The 19,681-nt window shown below is 49.8% G+C and overlaps 1 protein-coding gene across 3 annotated transcripts in view; it reads left to right on the top strand.

The window, feature by feature from the left end:
* The window catches only part of SHANK3 (SH3 and multiple ankyrin repeat domains 3), a 369,137-nt gene that overhangs the window by 132,258 nt on the left and 217,198 nt on the right, over positions 1–19,681 (top strand). For all 3 annotated transcript variants that reach the window (XM_080390963.1, XM_080390961.1, XM_080390962.1), the window contains one exon: positions 220–559. In XM_080390963.1, coding sequence (XP_080247089.1) covers positions 220–559 — 340 coding nt within the window. The remainder of the gene's footprint in view (positions 1–219; positions 560–19,681) is intronic.

Raw genomic sequence — 19,681 nt, 5'->3', positions numbered from 1 at the left:
GGATGCCCTTGCAGGTGCTGCCTTTCCCTCTGGTGCTTCCTGGTGCAGGGAGAGGAGCTGAAAGCAGGCAGAGCTGCAGCCTCTTCTGTCCTGGCCGTTCCTGCCCTCTCGGCCCATCCCCACCTGCTTTCCCAGCCCTCCTGCTTTGCTGCCATCTTCCAGCCCGGCTTCGCGCTGTGTGCCCAGTAGCTAATGCCGCTTTCCCTGGCTTTTTTGCAGTGCCTTTCAGAGAAACCCCCAGCTACACGAAGCGGAGACGGATCCTCGGCGCTGGTGGCCTCTCGTCGCCACGCATGCTGCAGCGCTCGGCCAGCGACAACAACCTGAAGGCAGAGAGCCGGGCATCGTACTCGCCAGTACCCTCACTCCGCAGCCTGCCCCCGCAGCTGCTGGCGCAGATGCAGGAGGCGGCGGCGGGGACCGGGGCAGGGGACGGCAGCCTGGCGAGCTCCAGCAGCGCCCGCAGCGCCCACAGCCGCTCCCCGTCCCTGCAGCGGGTGCAGGAGGAGAAGGAGGCCGACCTGCCCACGCTCCGGAGGAGCAGCCGTGGCAAGGCCAGGTAAGGGGCCAGTGGGGGGAAGAGCAGGGCCACCTGGTGCCATGGCCGGTGTGTGCCTCAGAAGCCACCCGAGCCCCTGTGCCTGTGTGGGGCCGGGCACCTGTGGGATCCCGGGCGGCGGGTGGGGAGCGGGAAGGCTGGTGCAGCCCGATGAATCCCTGCGTCTCCCAGTTCATGCGGCCCAAGGAGCGGGGCTCGCCAGGGTCTGGAGCAAGCACTGAGGGTTTTTTTCCTCGATCTTCTCCCCAGCCCTCAGTCTAATCTTGCATCTCAGAAAAATGGTAAGTACATCGATGCCGCGTTGCACTTGTCGTTGCTATGACAATGAATGCATCTTGAAAACTAATACTTCGAGGTGGCACATTGCAGATAAGCCAACACCTAATGCGTCCCAGCCGACCTGCGGTTATTGCAGTTACTGGTGTTCTGCCCACCGGCCCCATCAGTAGCATTGCTCTGCCCAGCCCCCTGGGCCCGGGAGCAGCTGATGGGTGCAAGGTGGCCTGACTTGTGCGTCAGGTGGTTTCTGTGGCCCATAGGCATGGGAGCAACATGGACCTTACATTCTCCTGCTGCTCCCTGTCTCTTGCTGGCCACATCAATGCGAATGTCGGCTCTGATACTGCTTGCCACTGCTAGTGCCGGCCTTTGGCTGGAAGCCAGGCATGCGCACCCATTCTGATCCAGGAGGATGGTTGTTGCTCCCCTCGGATAGCAGAGGTGCTGCTGAAGAGCCTTGGTGCCCAGGGGTCCCTTTGGTGATGACTGGTGTCAGGCTTTGCTTTCAGAAGTCCTCGTAGTGGAGAGGCAAGACCGACTGCAGCCATGGCTAATGTAGAGCAGTGCCCTCTCAGAAAGGGCTCACGAGAAACTCTGATACCGTGAGGCCAGAGCAGGAGTTTGAAGAGTGTGTGCCAGGTCCGGGTTATAGCTGTGTTCAATGAGGACCAAGAAATGGATTTGAGTTTTGAAGAAGTAGTCTGCTTATGGCAGCTATTTACATTAACTCCTTAGCAGAAACAGCTCTGAGGCCCTTTGAGGCAATCTAAAGAATACAGGGAAAAATAAACATGTCAGTAAATAAAAAATAATGAAAATAAGTGTAAAATAGCTACTAGATGAGAAAAAATGGAACTACTCAAGTACCTGCTAGGTTTCTTAATTAATAGTTTAACTCAGGAGAAGTTGCAGGATGTTTTCTAAACAGCTCAGTGGAGACCTCTGCTCAATGTGCAACTTCAGTACAAAATGCAGCAATATTGGATGTCCCCACAGTGTGACGGGTGATAATATGGAAAACAATCTAATGCTTTGGCCAAAATCAATGATGACACCTCTTGAGTGCTGCACACCAGGCTGGGCACTTCTAGTCAGCTAGAACAGTGTGAGTTGAAGGGTTTTGCAGATGCAGTGAAAATGATCAGAAATGAGGAAAAAAACCCAGCCAAAATCTCTGCTTTGAAGAGAGATTTAGAAGAGCGGGAAGGTTACCTTAGAAACGAGATGAATAGGAGGAAATATGTTAAAAATATTGAAAACACCGAGGGCTTATCAGAGGGAAATAGGGAACCTCTACCTGTTTCATGGCACGAGGAGAAAGGAGTATGCAATAAAATTATTGACAAGCACACTCAAACCCAGTACGGAACAGTGCTTTTTCTCTGCCCTGCAGTTCACTCAGGAATTCACCACTTTGGGAACTTGCTGAAGCCAGAAGCACAGTATGATTATAAAAGCATTAGGACATCGGTGGGGGTAAAAAAAAATACGGTGGGCTTTTATAATCGATAAGGCTTTGGAAGTACTCTCAAAATTACCTGGAGCACCTGACAGCATGGCAGGAGGAGGGCAGCTGGGGAAGAGTTGAGTCTCACCCAACTGGGCAGTTCCCAGTAAGGGGAGAGCAGGGGCATGGCTGGGCCTGGAGGTGCCAGGGGATTGGGGGTCTGCCATAAGGCAGTGGTGCGAGGGGGCTTGCAAAAGTGGGACTCTAGTACTGCTGCAAGAGCCGGTGGTCAGCAGCTGGTGTGCTGCACTGCTGGCTCCAACCTGGGTAGCTGCTGCCATGTCTGCGGCTCCATGGCCACCTGTTTGCTCCCTGCCAAGTGTGGGAGAGGTGGGATACTGCCGCAGCCTTGGGCTTCTCTCTGACTTGCTGCATAGACCTCCAAAATACCTGGTGAGCCTTTGCGCCTGCGTTGAGTGGCTCTGGGCTGAAGCCAGTGGGAAGGCTGCTTGTCGTGCCATCCTTGCAGCTCAGCAAGCACCTGGTCAGGGCAGGGGAAGACAGCTGCCTCTTTGTCCTACTGCCAAGTGCTGCTAGAGTGAGTGTCTGCCCCATTTTCTTCTGTCTCTTGCTTATGTGAACTTTTAAAGGGCTTCTGGAGGTGGCTTAATTATTCCTAGCCATATGCATTTTATAAAATGCATGTAAAAGTGCATTTTGCTCCATTATTTTCAGATACTTGTATATTTTTGCAGGGATAGGAGAATTATGAAGTTCATTACACTGAGTCTGGGGCAAGTGAAAGTCATGTGCATGCACCCTGCGTGTTCAGAGGCTGGTACACACCGGCAAATTCAGAGCCATCAGGATTGCAGAGGTAGGGCCCCCTGCTTGGCCCCCTGCCCTGGCCAGGGAGGCTCCCAGTGAGGCCAGGGAAGGCTGGCAGCTCTGCCAGCCCTTCCCATAGCTGTCCTTGCATCACTGCCACCCTGTGATGGCCAGGGGTGCTGGGTGGGTGCTGCTCTCCGAGTTGCATGGGCTGATGTTCTTTTGAATTGCACAGATGTGTTCACACACTGTTGCTGTTCAGCAGGAAGCTGTCTGCTAGCAAGTGCTTAGAGTAGCTAATTAATAGTGGTGTTTTGTTTGACCCCATATTTCTTTCACATGTTATTTGGCCTTATTGGTCTCCCGGTTGGTTCCCAGGGTGTTTGTGTTGCTTTAACAAAGCTTTTATTTACTCTGGGGCTGGGGAAGAGTGGTGCAGTGATCCCTATCTCATCTGAGTACTCAGTTCCCAGGGATGTTTTATTTTCAAAAAAGAAAGGCTTTGCTTTGTGGTAAGTGACAAGGCATCCATAAACATGCAGAGTCCTCTCACATCTTCCCTGAAAAGTCTTGCAGAAAAATTGATTCTGGGTCAGATTCTTATTAGAGTAAATAGCAAGAAAATTTAGTGTCTGCAGTGATGCCCCAAAATTCTTTATTCTGGGAGCAAAAGCTCCCAGCAAAATTCTGATTGTTTTGCAAATATATTCAGGATGGCAAAGAGAATTTAAATGAAAACTAGTTTAGCATTAGTGTTTCATTTTTTCCAGGAATGGTGTGCAGAAGCACCTCACACGCTTGTGGGCTGGCCGGCAGTAGCCTCAGCGCTAATGTTCAGCTCTGCTAACAGCAGGAGCAGTTAATTAGCGATGTTGCTTTCACAACTTCAGCTATGCCAGTGGTTCTGGTGGCTGAGTCCTCTCATGGGCTGCAGCTCTCCAACCTCCATGGAGGCTGAGCAGAGGTCCCGAGTAGCTGGGGGAGGCTGAGCATGGGAGCACAAGTCTGACCCTGGAGCAGGGGTGGTGGGTGCGAGACTGGGGTGGACCATCCCCATGGTGAGGGATGGACTGTGGCTAGGAGACCCTCTCGAGTGGGACAGGCAGGGCTGCAAGGAGCCTGGAGCAAAGGACCTGGGTGATGCTGGAGGTTAATCCACCCTGGCAAAGCTTGGGTGAGCCTTGCATGGGGTGTCCCCAGTTGCATTTTGGTGGTCAGCTGCCTTTATGCTAATAACCTGCTCCTGGGAGCAAGGTCTGGGGGTGGCTGTTGCTGGTGTAGTTGGCTCTGAACACCCCAGCTGTGTTGTGGATCATCAGGGGTTCCAGGAGGACCAGATGGAAGAGCCTAACCCACAGACCTCTGGCATTGCTCATCCTGCCTGTTCTTGGGAAACCCTGGTGAAGGGCATGCCCCAGTGATTTCCTTGCTCCTTCCTGCCTCTGTCCTTGCCACTAGGAAGTTTTCTAATGTCTGATCCCAGTATTTCTTCCTCTGGTTTGTTACGTCATGTTTACTCTGCATAGGTATGGTGAAGAGCTTGCTCGCTTCCCTCTCGCAGCAGTCCTGTGCATACTGAAGCCTGCTTGGCATGTTTGCCTCGGTGTCATCTCTTCTGTCAGCTGTTAGCCCCCACTGCCTTGCCCTTCCCAAAGGGCCATCTTCACCAAGCTCTCGCCGTGGCTTCTCTCCAGGCTCCCACTGTCCCACTCCTTCCCAGCAGTGTGGTGCCCAGAGCAGGCACACAGCAACAGAGGAGTGTGGTAGCAAAATTACGTTGCATGTTTTTCAGGCTGTAGTTTTGATAGCTCATCATATTGCGTTTTATGAAATGGTGTGATGCGTGACTCACATTCAGCATGTGATAGCCTCCACGTTTTTTCCCCCTCAAAACCCACTACATAACCAGTGTTTCCCTATCTGAATCCTTGTGCGGTTGATGATTCCTGCATATATTTAGTACCTTCAGTTCATCAGGATCCATTTAAACCCTGATCCTGTTCTCTGGAGTATTTTGCAGCCCCTTTGTACCGCCTGTAGATTTGGCAAGGATCTCCTCCGATCCATTGTTCACTTTGCTAAAGGAGCCGCTGACCCAGCTCAGCCCCTTGCACAGCCCCTGGGTACCTCCCGGCTGTGGTGGGGAGGTGGGAGGGTTGCTCTCCCACCCTGTGCTTGGGTGGTCTCGGGGCAGCTGCGGGGCTGCAGGGAGCCCAGCAAAGGCCAAGGTGTGCAGCTGCTGCTCAGCAGCCAGCTCCTCTCGCTGTCTGTCCTTGACAAATCCTTTCTGACTGTTACCACATTGCTTCCTTCTAGGCAAGTACAAACACTTTGGCTTGTTATTTGTTCCAGTGTTTTTTCCCAAGAAGTGAAGTCACTGTATGTCTTTAGCGTTTCTTTTTCCCCTTTCTGACCATTTGCTATTTTCCACTCTTTTGGACACAGACTTTAACATGAGTCTTCAAAGACGACCTTAGGTGTTCTTAGATTGCTTTAATCTGTTCTTAAACTTCCTTCCAGATGTGTAGTCAGGCACACCCAGATATTCTTAATTAATTCCTGCTTCTGGTTTCCCAGTAGGATCTTAACTCTCTGCCTCTGAAATCTCACAGTTGATCTCTCATTTAAAGACAAATATTAAGCACATTGGTCTTTTTAGTTGAAAAAGACCATTGAAAGCTTTCCCTCTCTGCAGTTAGCCAAAGGAATACCGACAATTACCAGCAATTCCTGGCATCTTTTTCTTGCTGTCAGTACATTTACAGAATGGATACATGCTTCTCTCCAGGGTGGCATTTCCTCTCATGCTTGTGCTGTCCACATATTTGCTTCTGTTGGCTTGTGCTTTTCCTTCACATCTGTCCATAGCAATCATTCCTGTTTTCCAGTTCATGTAGTGTGTTTGAAGTCAATGATTGTCTTATGATTTAGCTGGCTTCTTACTTAACTGCTTGTGCATCCTCCATGTTGGGATAGGTCTGAGATCTGTTTTCCTTTGCCTTCCCCATCACGGGATCATGTAATAGCCTGATTTAAAAGGGACCTCTGGAGGCAATCTGTCCCACCCTGGACTGACCTTGCATGAAACCTTGCCTCCAGTATTCAAGAACATATAGAAATTGACCTCAAAATGCACTTCTCATGTTTTGCTGGTCTTTCTTGCTTTCTTCCTAAGAAGTGCCAAACACTTACCATTTCATGATCATCCCTGCTAACATTATCAAAGCAGCTTCTATGGCTGTTTGCTGCACCTTCTCTATAAAAATAAATTATCAGAAATATGGTCCAAGAACTTGCTGGACGGTCAGTGTCCTGATCCTTCCCCAGAAGATCTCTGGATGAATGCATTTTATTATCATCCCTAAGTCCCATAAGCTAGCATCACAGGGTCGTAGCGTAAGACACTGCGCTGGATCAGAATGGATAGCTGCCAAGGCTGGTATCTTGGCTCATGCTGGCCCCAGCACATGCCTAAAGAGCAGGACACGTGCAGAGGAAACCAGGGATTATCCTCCCCACTCTCTGAAATACCTCCTCCTTTGGTTCCATCCATGAGCATCTCTGCAATAGGGAATGTGAATTGCTGGTGCGTGGCTGGCTGGTAGAGTCCTGTTCAGACAGATACTCTCCATAAAAACTGCACTGAGCTCAGTGCTCTTCAGCTGCAAGTAAATACAGAGAGCATCCTTTTCTAGTGTCTCCCCTGAAGATTCTTGGCACTTTGCCACCTTGAACAAACATCCATCTTCTGAAATTGCTAAAACTGCAGCTATTGCATCAACTGGAACCTGGGGACTTTATTTCTAATATTCTTGACCTCTCCTTGGGGGGTTTAATAGAATAAATGCCTTTTCCCAATCTCTCTTTTTTATTATTACTTTTAACAATATTAACTGATTCACTATTCCCAAGCCCTTTTATTTCTCAACAATGTGAATGAGATCTTTGCCCTAAGTATGAAGTCACTGGTTTATTTATTTATTTATTAAAAGCCTTAGATTATTTGTTTTATCTTCCTGGCTTTTGAAAGGGTTAGATCCATTTGATTTGTTCTACCTGCATCAGGGATTTGAGAAGAAATTGCCACAATTTGTTTCATTCTCTGCTCTGTGCCTCTGTTTTCAGCTTGGCATCGGCTGTTGATTTGAGTCTCCTCTGCATCTCGGCTATAGCCTCAGTCCCTCTATAGCAGCGCCTCAAAAATAAATCCTGGGGGGGGAGGTGGTGAGGGAACCTTGAAGGTGAGTGATGCAAGGGCCACCCACTTCTCTGGATGCTTCCAGGGTCACCAGGCTGCTTACGGTCCTTCTGCAGTCCAGCTGACAGCGGCGCAGCAATGCCAGTGCCATGCCCAGCGCTTTGGGTATCAGGTTTTGGTTTAGGGTGGTACAGTGAAGAGCAGGGGAACTCTTGCTCCTAAGTGTGGTATCGTGCTCCAAGACAACTCCACAAGTGAGCAACAGTGCCTGGCAGGCTCTGAGACCTGCCTTGTGCCCAGGGCTTGCCTGGCAGTCTCAGGATCACTGTCCTGCTGGACCCTCGTCCTTGTCCCCCAGGACTATGTCCCTGTCTGGGGGGTCTGTGCCTACCCTTGCCCCGGGACCCCAGCTCCCTGGCCCTTGCAGGGTGGCTGCTCCTGGCAGGGCCTCGCTGCAGAGCCGGTGTGCACCCCGCTGCCATCTATCCGCTGCAGGAGGGATCCGTGCTTTGGCAGAACATCTTCTCAGGACCATCTCACCTTAAACATGTGAGTAACCGCCCACACCACAAATCATCTGAGATGTGCTGCTCCCCTTCGTGCACACCAAAACACGCTTGAAGTAACTAGGACAAATGCCTTTTAAGTTTTGATAAACCAAAAGGGGATCTGAGCAATATTCAAGTGAGATTACCTCCCTGCCAGGTGTGTTTGTCTCTGTAATAGCTTTTTCTGTGTGCCTCAAAGTTCCCATAAGAATATATGCTGCCAATTTGGGATACCAGTGAAGCTTCAGGAATATTTATTTTAGTGAAATTAAAGTGGGACTGGATCAGATGAGTGGAGATGCCCAGCTCAGAGCTTTCCTTTGCTGGGGTGCAGGTGCCAGCCCTGTCCCCAGGACTGAAGGGCCACCCCTCGTGATGGTAGTCCCAGCTTTTGGCCAGGGCATTCTTGCCAATTACGCACAGAAAGGTGCAGCGGTTCAGAGAGCGCACAATGCGTGCGGTTCTTATCATAAATATAACTCACCACTCGAGTAAATAGCAGAGCATTTTGACAGGCTTGTGTGTGTTCTCCTGATTAAAACATTTGATTTTGTGTCTGATAACTGTACTGCAGGATTTCTGAAGTGTGGCAGAGTTTGCAGGATGCTCCTGGAGAGCTGTTTTTTTCAGGGTGAACTGGAGCACCTGGCAGTGGAGGAAGGTCCTGCCTCGACGGTAGAGTGAGGAGACGTGACAGGCTAGCATTAAATCTGATCTGGCATATGGAAGAGGAGATTAGATGCGGGATGATTGAGGCAGTGTTTGGGAAGGTTTGGTGGAGTCTGGGGAGTTGAAATTTGAATGGGTGACGTGATTTGGAGCTGCTGTGAAGACAAACCCCGAAGCCTGGGGGCGTAGGAATGGGAGGGCTGCCAGAGCCTGGTGGTGGGGTGGCTCTTTGCTGGGGAAGGGCTTAGCGGTGAGAGCCCCGTGGTTGTCCATCCCAGGCCAGGAGCTCTAGGGGGTGGCTTGGACACCATCGGTGATCCCCTGGGGACTGCTGCCTCCAGAGTGCATCGAAGGGGGGATGCACTGCCTGTGCACAGAAATAGCTGTTGTTCAGAAAATGTGGAGTAGTGAATGACGACAGCTTTGTTGGGCTCAGCATCCTGAGGAAGGAGTGACACTGAAAACGCTTGCTGTGCCAACTTCAGAAGGAGAGCTTCAGAAAGGTAACCGAAATTCATCAGGAAGGCCTGAAAAATTAAAAACAGTTAATGACAACCATAAGGGCAATATGGGAAGCACTGGGTGATCCAGGCAGAGCTGCACAAGGTAGGACCTTTGGAAGAGGAGATCATCAATAAGGCCGCAGAGCTGGTCTAGGAGACTGTCCGAGGGTAAAGGGGCCACTGGGAATGGGGATCTGGGTTTGGGGGAGGCATCATGAGCCGCCAAGAGCAAAGCGAAGCTGTCTTCCAGGGGAGGAATTTGCCTGGGTGCTGGTGGTATCTGGTATCTTTGGCCAAGGTGAGGTCCTAGTGCAAGAGGCAGTACAGTGCCTCGAAGGAGAATTCCTTTCCTGCCCTCTCCCCCTGAGCTCCCAGGGCAAACAGGGGTTTGGGATGAGAAACCGTGTCACCCTGGGCAGAGCACTGTGATGGCAAGTGTCGACGGGGTTATACGACATATTTATGTTTAGCAGGTGCTGGCTGCACAGGGGTAGAAAGGTTTAAACTGTAATGGGATTTTTTTAGCAGGGGATTTCAGTTTCACCAGTCCAAAACACTCAAACTTTATATATAAATGTTACGATGAACTTCATCTAAAGAGAAAAGAAATTACCCACATTAAAAATGACTGCTGCAATGACCATATAGCAAAACTGCTGTTGTTTAAGTCCAGCTGACAGCCTTCTGGGGCAGCACGCCAGTCCCTACTTTTACCCAAGCTGGAGGCTGCGCTTGGTGTTTGCTCCTGACTCCTGCCCTGCAGTGGGCTTGCTGGGAGGCAGAGCCACTGTCCCCAGGGCTGGCAGGCGGCAGGCAGCCTGTGACTGGGCAGCAGTTCCCTGTGTCTTCCAGAATCCTGATTCAGGACAGCCTGGGGCTCTGGGGCCCCTGCAAAGCCTCCAGAGCTGGTCTTGGTGGCTCCCTCACTCCTCATCTTTGCATTGCTGGTCCCCAGCTTAGTTATTTTGTACTAGAAGAAACTGCGAGACTTCAAAGGGCGATGGAGTTTGTTGATAAATACAGGCAGTGTGTACTGCAAGGAGGAAATTCAGACAGCTTCTATATTTTGTTGGATTTTAAATTAACTGCAATCCCACAGGCTTCCTTGTCAGCGCCGCCATGAAAAATCTCTGCTTTTTTATGAGGACTCACTCATTAAAATACAGAACAAAGCATCAGAATGTTTAAAATGAGATGGAAAATTATGTCAGTGAAATGACGATGCTATTCTGCTGCTGGGTTGGACACTTACCTGGCCGGAGCGTGCAGCCCTGCTTGCCTGGCCGAGCAGAGGACACGAGCAGCAGTGCCCCGGGGCAGTCAGCAGTGCTGCCCAGGAGGGTCTGCCAGCGGAGCAGTGACGGGCTGGGGGCGGCCAGGGCTTGGCTGGGTTTGTCTGGAGAAAGGAAAGCATCAGTGAAATTGGGAGGCAATGTTTAAAGCTACTGGAAGGAAACATGATTTCCTTCACACCCAGCTGCGCCATGCAACTCCTGTGGCTTCATTTCTCACAATTTGTACTTTGTTGTGATCTGTGCTTGTTGTGATTGATATTTGTCATGTGACATCAGCTTGCTGGGGAGGGGGATGTTTTCTCAGGACCGGCTTGCCCCCACGGGTGCCTCTGGGGTGTCCAGCCACCCCTCAGCAGGGGGTATGCGGTAGGGTCTGGGCAGAGGCGGCCGCATCGTTGCCCATGCTAGTCCACAGGCTGGTGAATCCCATGGGTGTCGTGGCTGTGCCAGAGGACTGCTGGCATCCTTCCCAGTGCACTGCTCCCAGTGCAGTGCTGTGATGTTGCTCTCCCAGAAGAGCTTTTCAATCTACAAAATATTTCTGCTTGGGGCTCTTTCTTTCCTCTTTCAGTTTTTTAATGCTTTTTTTTTGTTCGTCTTTAAGGGGTGCCTGCCTGCAGCAGCAGGGTCTCAGTGTGAGTTTCTCATCCTTCGCTTGCCGTTCGTGTGTCCTGTTAACAGAACAGCCCCTGCTGCTGTCCCCATGCCCATTGGGAGCACCTGGCTGTTCCTCTGCCCCATGCAGGTTTGCAGAGGGGGTGTCCTCAGAAGACCTGGGGTGAGTTTTGGCATCGACATGTGTTCTGGGCAGGATGTGAGTGACTGCATGGCTTGGAGCAACAGGCCGGGAGTGAAGGCAGTGCCTGGTGTGTGGATGAGTATTGTGAGGCTCTGCCGGCGCGAGCAGCCCGCACCTCCTCACCAGGGACCCGAAGAAAAGAGCGTGATGCAAAGCAGTTCAAGCAGGTGGGCTATGGTGTCCCGAGAGAAGGTTTGCCGGTAAAGAAACTGCATTGCAGTAGACAGCCAGACAGCATGGCTGTCTTCTCTGATGTGGTGCCCCAGTGTGTGCTGGGCTGGTTTCAGCAATATATTTTCTGGATAGTGATGTATCACAATTCTCAACTTGTGGCTATCTACATGTTCTCTGTGCATCCAGCTGCTTTTTCCAAATATGTTAGTAAAACACTTCTTTCCTCCTCTCCAGCATCATCCAGCTGTGATCTCAGAGTGTTTCACACAGGGGAGTGAGTCAGTACTCTTGACTTTAGTCCGTGAGTTATTGGAGGTGGCAGTATCACCATGCTTTGCTGTCTCTGAGGAGTGTAGGTGATGTCCATCAGCCCTGCTGCGGTAACTTCTCTCCTTCATCTTCAGCTTCCTGCTGCCTGTCTCTGTGTTGCCCACCACCCTTCGCACTGTCCCTGTGCCATCTCAGCAGTGTGTTTCTCCGTGCTCCGCTTGCAGCCGCTGCCTGACGTGCCTGTGTGAGTGCCAGGCAGGAGCTGAGGTGTCATCGAAGCCACCTCAGGGAGGCTTTGCTCACTGTGCAGGTGCTGCCAGAAATTAAACAGGCAGTTTGGCAACGTAAGAGACAACAGCATTGCGAGTAGCAGCAAAAATATCCCAGTGTCTTTGTATCCATAAGTGGCACAGTCTAGTCTGAAGATTGTGAGCATTATTGGGCAACCTGCATTGTAACAGATCTGTGTAGGGTTAAGGCAGAAACGAATACTGTGAATTAGTGTGGGCCTGGAGATGCTCTTTTGTATGGAGGGATGTTGGAAAGAATGGGATAAACAAGGAGGTGATTTAATGTAACTGTTTGTTTGGAGGAACCATAAAACCTGTTGTCTGTTCTGAGCAGGGTGGAGGCACCCATTCATAGTGATGCCCTCCCCATAGTGATTCACTTGCATTTCTCACAGGGTTGCTGTTTCTGTAAATGCAAGCAGATACACATTTATTTATAGATGATAGATGAGCAAGCAGGGAGAGTGGTGGCTGGTCAATACTGACTGCGCTTCTCAGCAGGGAGCGTGCTCGGCTCTGGAGATACTGCAGAGCTGGCTGCCCTGGCAAGGCACAAGGATACTGTGGTGCAGGGAATCGGTAGGTAATTTCAGTTTTGCCAGTCCAGAGTATTTAAAATTGACATTGGCTGCAGGGCTGACTCACAGCAAAAAGAAGCCAGGACTGAGCAATGGAGTGTTGAACTGTAAAGGAAGTCATTTACTGCCCATCAGGTAATGAGCCAGGGGAGCTCCCTGTGCAGGCACAGCATGTGCCCAGCACCCAGGGAGATGCAGATGCTTCTGGCCAAGGCACAAGTTATACTGCTTACAGGAGTTACAGCAGCAGTATTACAGCTCCTGTCAGGTGTGGGAATTTCTAAGTGGGAGTAGAAAACTTCCTGTGTAGGGGCAGGTTATCCCTGGCTTGCTACTACAGGTTTTTATACCTCCTGCCTTCTGAATTAACTCTGCCTCCCGCTGGTGGTTGTGCAGGGTGGACTTCAGTTCTGAATCCAAATTGCCGTTTCTACAGTTATACTGTTGTTTTGCCGTAACCTGTCTTGGCTACATAGGACGGTGCATGGCAGAGGTGGTGGTCCTTCGCTCTGTGGCTGTGCCAGCAGCAGGGCTGGGCTGGTAGCACTACCCTGCAGTCCTGAGGCACTGGTCCTTTTCTGGGAAAGCATCTGTCCCCTCAGACAGCTTTTCAGCAGGCTCAGTGCTGAGTCCTCCTGAAGCTTGGTGCAGCAACGTGAGCTGTCCAGCCCTGGTATCTGCCAGCAAACACTGCTCTGGTCCAGTAAGAGAGTGGCTGGCCACTGGGAGGTGACTTACGCTCCGGCAGGCAAAGATGGTTCCAGCGTGCTTAAACTCAGCTGTGTGTACCAAAGTTCAGAAGGTGTCTGTATGCTTGTCAGCGTGCTGTTGTTTTGATTTGCTTCATCTGATGTTGCAGGAGTGATGCTCACCTTCAGCACAACCGTCTGTGTCGCCCAAGGCTCAGAGCAAGAAAGAGACGCCAGTGCCAGGGGCTTTTCCTGAGCACAGGAGGGACTGCAATAACCCCGACACGACGTACCCCAGTGTGAGCTGCCTGCACCCTGCATGCTGTGCCAGATGGAGAGGAGAGGGCAGTGCTTGTGACACCCTGTTCAGTGGGGATTTTGGCTCTAGGACAGCTTTTGATTTTGTTTCAAGATGGCCAGCTCTGAAATACACACTAAACCTGGAAGGCTGGTCCATAATCCCAGTTTCTACCTGCTTCTCCCAAACAAGCATCCTAATGCAAGACCAGAATGATTAAGCACCTCCTCTTTTGTAGGCTCATTTTGGCATTATAATTCTTGTCTTCCTGCCTAGAGAGTGGCCCTGGTTTGGCAGGAATTTGGCCGTGGTTTGAACTGTGAAAGCTCTTAGATGAGATGCTATTTTGGGAGGATCATTAGGCTACACCTCCAGGACATAAGGCTGCAGCTTCCCTGAACTGCCTGCTGCTTCATGGCATGCATGGTCATCTGCTTTCCATCCCAGTGAGGGCTGGGCACGGGCTCTGGCATTGCTGCACCCATACTTCTGGGGCATCTCTGTGGGAAATTCAGCCAGGTAGGCTCACAGGAGGGACCAGGCACCTGAGAGTGGTAAAGAGGCACCCCGGTTATGAGGCTGGGCTTCAGCCCAAAATATCTGATATTTTAAGAATTTTATGTCTTGGTTTAATGTGGCTCGTAACCGGCACAGAGAAGTCTCCCTGTAAGACTGCCAAAGGCGCTGAGGACCCCTGGAGCTTTCTGGTGTGAGCCATATGGAATGACCCTGCACTGAAGCAATGAACGTATCATCATTGCCATTTCAATGATGCGGTATTTATTACACATTTTTATAAAGCTCCCTAGCTATGCTATCTGCACCCCAAATAAGACCACGCTTTATGGCTTGGCATGAAATTGCTAATATTGCCTGGAATTCAGCACTGCTGACACTGGGTAGCAATCTCAGCTGTTGTAAAGTGGTGTTGTTTCCCATTTATGGAGCTATTACTTTACGGTGGGTAGAAGTCTCGCCAGTGGCATTTACTGAGCTAGACTGCTCGTGAAGAATTTTTTAGCTGGTTTTAATCTTTCTGTTCAAATATCTTCCAATCTGAGATTTCCCAGGTTTTTCATTGCTTCTGGCTCAGTTTCAGTTAAAATAGAAGAGAATTTTTTAAATGAGGCAAGGTGAAGGAATAATGGTTGCAATATATTCTTTGTGTAGACATGATACTTTTTTTTTAAAAAAGTGTGATAGAGATCTAATATTTTACTTGGATGTTAGCAGTGAAGGAAATAGGTGACAGTTAGCGCTTCAGACAAGATGAATTCTGATTTTGCATGGTAGCAGGGATTAGAAAAATCAGGGTTTGTATTTGTGTATCTATTTATAAATAGCAGTTCACTAAATCCGGGTCCCATAAATGCTGTTGTGGTCTAGGTAATATCTCTACAGATATTGGCTTCACTTCCCCTCTCCTGCAGTCACTTACTGATCCTTGCCCCAACAAAACTACATGGATGCCAATAGGGTGTGTAGATGAGAAAGCCAAGTGCAGGTCCCCGTCTCCCTGGTGTGCTGTGAGTAGGCCATGTACATTCATACCTTTGACTGCACCAAGCACTTGAGCTGGTGGTGACACTTCTTGCACAGGACCTGAAATAGACCCTAAAATTCACAGCCCGTATAAATACCTGCCTTAGAGCAGGGTGGGGAGTCCTTTCCTGCAGCATTTCACTCACGTTTCTCGTAGCTTAGCTGTCCATGTCACTGTGAAGAAGATGCTAGATGAGTAACCAGGCAGAGATGGTTTGATGGACGCTGGAGAGGCCACCTCAGGTGCTCGGGTGTCCCTTTCAAGGTGCGTGCTGCTGTTCCTGGGGCACGCCACGGAGCCAGCCCTGGCGAGGCACTGGCATAGCTGTGACACAGGTGGCCGGCAGATGCAAGCAGTTCGGCACATTTTTTCCCTCCATGCCAGGGCTCACATTGGGTTCTGCAATGCTGGACTGGGAGAGAGATGGCTGCAGGGTGTGCGGCCCAAGGCGTGGATGTGCAGAGGTGCCAGGGCAGGTTTTGTAAAAGCCGTCGACTTTAGCTTGCGTTCTCCTTTGAGGAGTGCCTGTTTAGGACATTGCTGTTGTTCATACGTCAGTGCTCTGTGCAATGGTGAGAGCAAGCGCTGTGCACAAACCCAGTGTGGAGCTGAGCATTTGGCTTGCAAATGGCAGCAGAAACCTGAGGTTTTGATGGTTTCTTGCCTCCCACTTCTGCACTGCAGAGCTCTGGTCAGATCCTGCCCCACCTGATGAGCAGATGAGTTGAGGTGGCCATGGACAGTGTTGCCTTTTGAGCTGCATTTGCCCAGAAGTGTGATAAGACATTTGTGCCTAATGTGTTACGTCCTCCTTCATGCTGCCTTCTGCATGGTCTTTCAAACATCCAGGATCACTGGAGCAAAACAGCTCATGTTCAATCTGGAATCCTCGACACCGTGCCAGTTTTCTGTGCTAAGCCTTTCTGAACGAACACAGAAGACACAGTGGTGTCTGCCCTCCTTATTGCAAGCCATCACCTTCTCGGACTCTGTTTGGGGTTCCCATAATCGTAAAATTACCCCTTGTACCTGTTGGGAAAATGTTTTTTGCATCATTTGTGCCTGTGGGCAGTTTTGGGTCCCATTCTGGCGCTTTGGTGCTGTGGGTATTATTGAAGTAGGATGTTGCCCATATATATTTTCCCCTCCATAGAACAGACACAGTTGTACTTTCTGCTCTCAAAGCAATATAGTTTTCTTCCCTGACTTGATAACTTCATTAAAAATATGTGCTACTGGTCCGCTGTTGCCGTGCACCGTTTCCTTTAGAAATCTGAGATGAGGATCAGCCAGGGTCCTGCCTGAACACAACAAATGCTCTGGGGTTTGTTTGCCTGCACTTCCTCTGTGTTGATTTCCATAGTCTAATCTCCATTAGCCAGTCAACTTTTGCATTACATTGTTGTCAAAAACCAAGGCAAAGCATTAATTTCATTTTTAGACTATCTTTATAGCACTCTCACCCCATAGCACCTCACCTCTTTTGTCTGTGTTCTTTTTTTCTTGCCTGAAGAGTTTTTCCCCATTTCCTTTAATTTCCTTTCAATGTTTTCCAACTGCTGCCGTTATACAATCCTCACATTTTCACTGCCTCTCACATGAGAGTCTTTGCAGAATTTTAACTTCTTATTTATGAACCCTTCTGCTCCCAAATTTTTGCATCTATTTAAAAGAAAGAGACCTAAACCCCCCTCCCAGCAGTGAGTTATGCACGTGGGTGCACTAAGTCACTTGGGGTCTCAGACTGGAGTCTTCCAGCAAGAAGGAAGCTGCAGGTGGGTATATCCATTGATTTAGGAAGGGATTAAAAATGCTTTCTTTAGGCACGGACCGATGTGGGTGATCCAGCTGATGTTTGGGGTTTTTTCCTGGAAGAAGCTGATACTGGTCACTACCAGGCTTCAAAGGAGTGGTAAGCTGGTGGGCACTGGGAGCCTGTGCTTCTGTCTTTGAACAGCTGAGTGGGCTGTGAAATGATTTTACATACAGAAGGATCACCTGAATCTTGTGCTGAGAATGAAGATGGCTTTGAGCTTCTCCTTAGCGAGAAAGAAAGCTCTAGGTTAAACTGTGGTGGCACATCAAGCCAAGCATGCCTTGTAAGGAACAGCAAGCATGAGCAGCATGGTTTCTGCACAGAGCACTGGTTGAGCATCCCTGACTTTTGTGTCCTGATGTGCTGTCTGTATTTTCAAAAGGAATTTGGAGACACATTGAAAGGGAAATACAAGAACTGCTGCTGTTCTAGTCCCACTGTGTGGTAGACGGCCAGCACAGGGATGTCAGGGTGCCATGCTCTAGGCAGGAAGCAGCATCTGAAGGTGTTTTCTGTGGTCTGTTAGGGGAAGGTTAGATCAGGTGACTGGAATGTTCTCACCTGAAATTTTAGGAGCCATTTTTAGCCTTCATGTCACCTTAGGTTCTCTGCTTCCTCTGGTATGGCTTCTCTGGAACCCCTTGTTACTGAAACCTGTGCATGTGAGAAGCTCCCAGTGTGGGACTGGCTTTTTCTTGCCCGACATGCTGGCATCGTGTCTTTTCTTCTAGGTCATCTCTTGCCACTGAAGCTCTCCATTCTCTTCTCAGTGTTACCATGCTTCTCTCAGCTGCAACCTTTGCTTGTCATTCTCCGTGGTGTCCTGACAGACATCTTCATCCTTTAGTAACAAGGTGGAGGGTGTCTGCACTGAAGGTGGCTGAAGGAAATGTCCCCCAGCAGGAGAGTGCATAAGCACAGTCTTACAGGGCTTCTGCTGGTTTCCTAGTATCGTAGAGGGACAACATTGCCCAAGAGCTTCACATCGGTGTTACTGTGGGTGAAATGATGGCCCAGGACATCGGTGGTGACATCAAGCTGTGCCCTTATGCGCACAAGGCTGAGGGCGGGCACTGGTCTTGCGTTGGTCCATAGATAGTGCTGGTGCAGAGAGGGGGATTTGGGCATGAGAAGAATGGGGGAGCCTTTGGGGGCAGGAGGGACTTGGACAGCAGAGACAGAGCCATCCTGCTGGTACTGAGAAGTGACAGGTCATGAGGAGTGTTTAAACTGGCATTTACAGGAAAGCCTGAGGGATTTTGAAGGTGAAAATGCAGAATTTCTGGCCAAGGTGTGAAACCTGTCATTGTAAACTGCCAATGTGCCAGAGGACTGGCTTGCCAGCATGATGTCCATCCACCAGAAGGGCTGCAGAGGTGACCCAGAAAGGTGTTGAAATCCCTTGTATGGTGGTAGTGTCTGCAGCCAGTACAGGATAAAGTCACTGAGCATGTAGAGGAGGACAGCCTGTTGGGAAGGAATCAGTGTGGGTTTTGTTAAGGGAGATTTACCTTGCTGACCTGATAGAGACACCATACAAGGTGTCAGCAAACCTCTGGATAGGGGAGATCTGGTGAACAAAATATATTTGGATTTTCAGATAAGCTTTAGGTAAATTTTCATATCAAGGCTATTGATGAAACTGGAAATTGAAAGGCTTCTTTACAGCTTGAAAGCTTGTTAAAGGGAGGAAGCAGAGAGTGGGACTTAAATGTTGTTTTTCAGGATGGCAGACAGTCAGCAGTGGGGCACCTGGGGATGGTGTTTGGACCCGTTTCCTTCTCTGTTTTCATTGGTGAGTTGGAGAAAGGAGTGTGCATGAAATCTCCAAGTCTGTGGATGATGTGAAGTTTTTTGAGTAGCCAAGTGATGCATCAGTGCTTGGTGAGCTGCAGGAGGACTCCCAAACTGAAAGGGCACGAGGTGGCAGGTGGGTCACCATGCAGATACATGCAAAGTAACGCTTCTGGGGAAGAGCCATCTGAATATGCTGCATGATGCTGAACACGGACCTGCTGGGTACAGCTCCAGAAAAGTCTTGGTGCCGATACTGACAGCTCTCAAAAATCATGGGATCAGTGCAAAAGAGCAGCCAAAAAAGCCGACAAAATATATCAGGGAAGAGGTGGAAAGCAAGGTAGGCAATGTCACTTGGGGCTATGCTGATCCTGCATGTGCATGCCTTCATGTGTGCAGGTCTGGCTCAGCATCTCAAGGAGGAAACAGTGGAACTAGAGAAAGGCCAGGGAAGGGCAACTAAAATGGTCAGGGGGATGGAGCAACTGTCCTACAAAGACAGACTGAGAAGGCTGGGACCCTCCAGTCTGGAGAAGAGAAGGCTGAGGGAAGCACAGGGCCAAGGCTTACAAAGCTCCCCAGGGCAGTGGATACCATGAAGGTGGAGCTGTGGTCTACCAAATCCTGCAGAATTAGGAGGAGAGGGCTCTCAGTGAGACTAGTGGCAGATCAGATTAAAACAGACAACAGACTTTATGCAGCAGGCAATGGTCATCTGAAGCTGGCTGCCACAGGAGGCCATGGAAATGGACAGCACTGGCAGATTCAGAGAGACATCAGAGAAATTCCCAGAGATCAGGTCTATGCACAGATTACATTGGGATCAAGCAGGGTCATTCCTGCTAATGTCTCCAGTGCGATGACATTGGATGCTGGAAGGCACAAGGGGAACAGACTAGCCAAAATGGGCAGGCACATGTGTTTTCCTTAATTAATAGCATCTTGTAACACCACTGCCAAGGACAGGGAGCTGGGCTAATGGACCATCAGTCTGGTCCCGTGGAGTATTTTGTATGTTTTATTGGTTAATTAGCTTAGAGTGAGACTGATACTGTTGTGTTGCATTTCATTGACCTGAAGTTTGTAGAGAGTGTATCAGTT

The sequence above is a fragment of the Falco punctatus genome (assembly GCF_963210335.1).
Source record: "Falco punctatus genome assembly, chromosome: 6".
Taxonomy (NCBI): Eukaryota; Metazoa; Chordata; class Aves; order Falconiformes; family Falconidae; genus Falco; species Falco punctatus.
The sequence above is the reverse complement of the archived record's forward strand: the minus strand, read 5'-3'. Positions and strand labels throughout refer to the sequence as shown.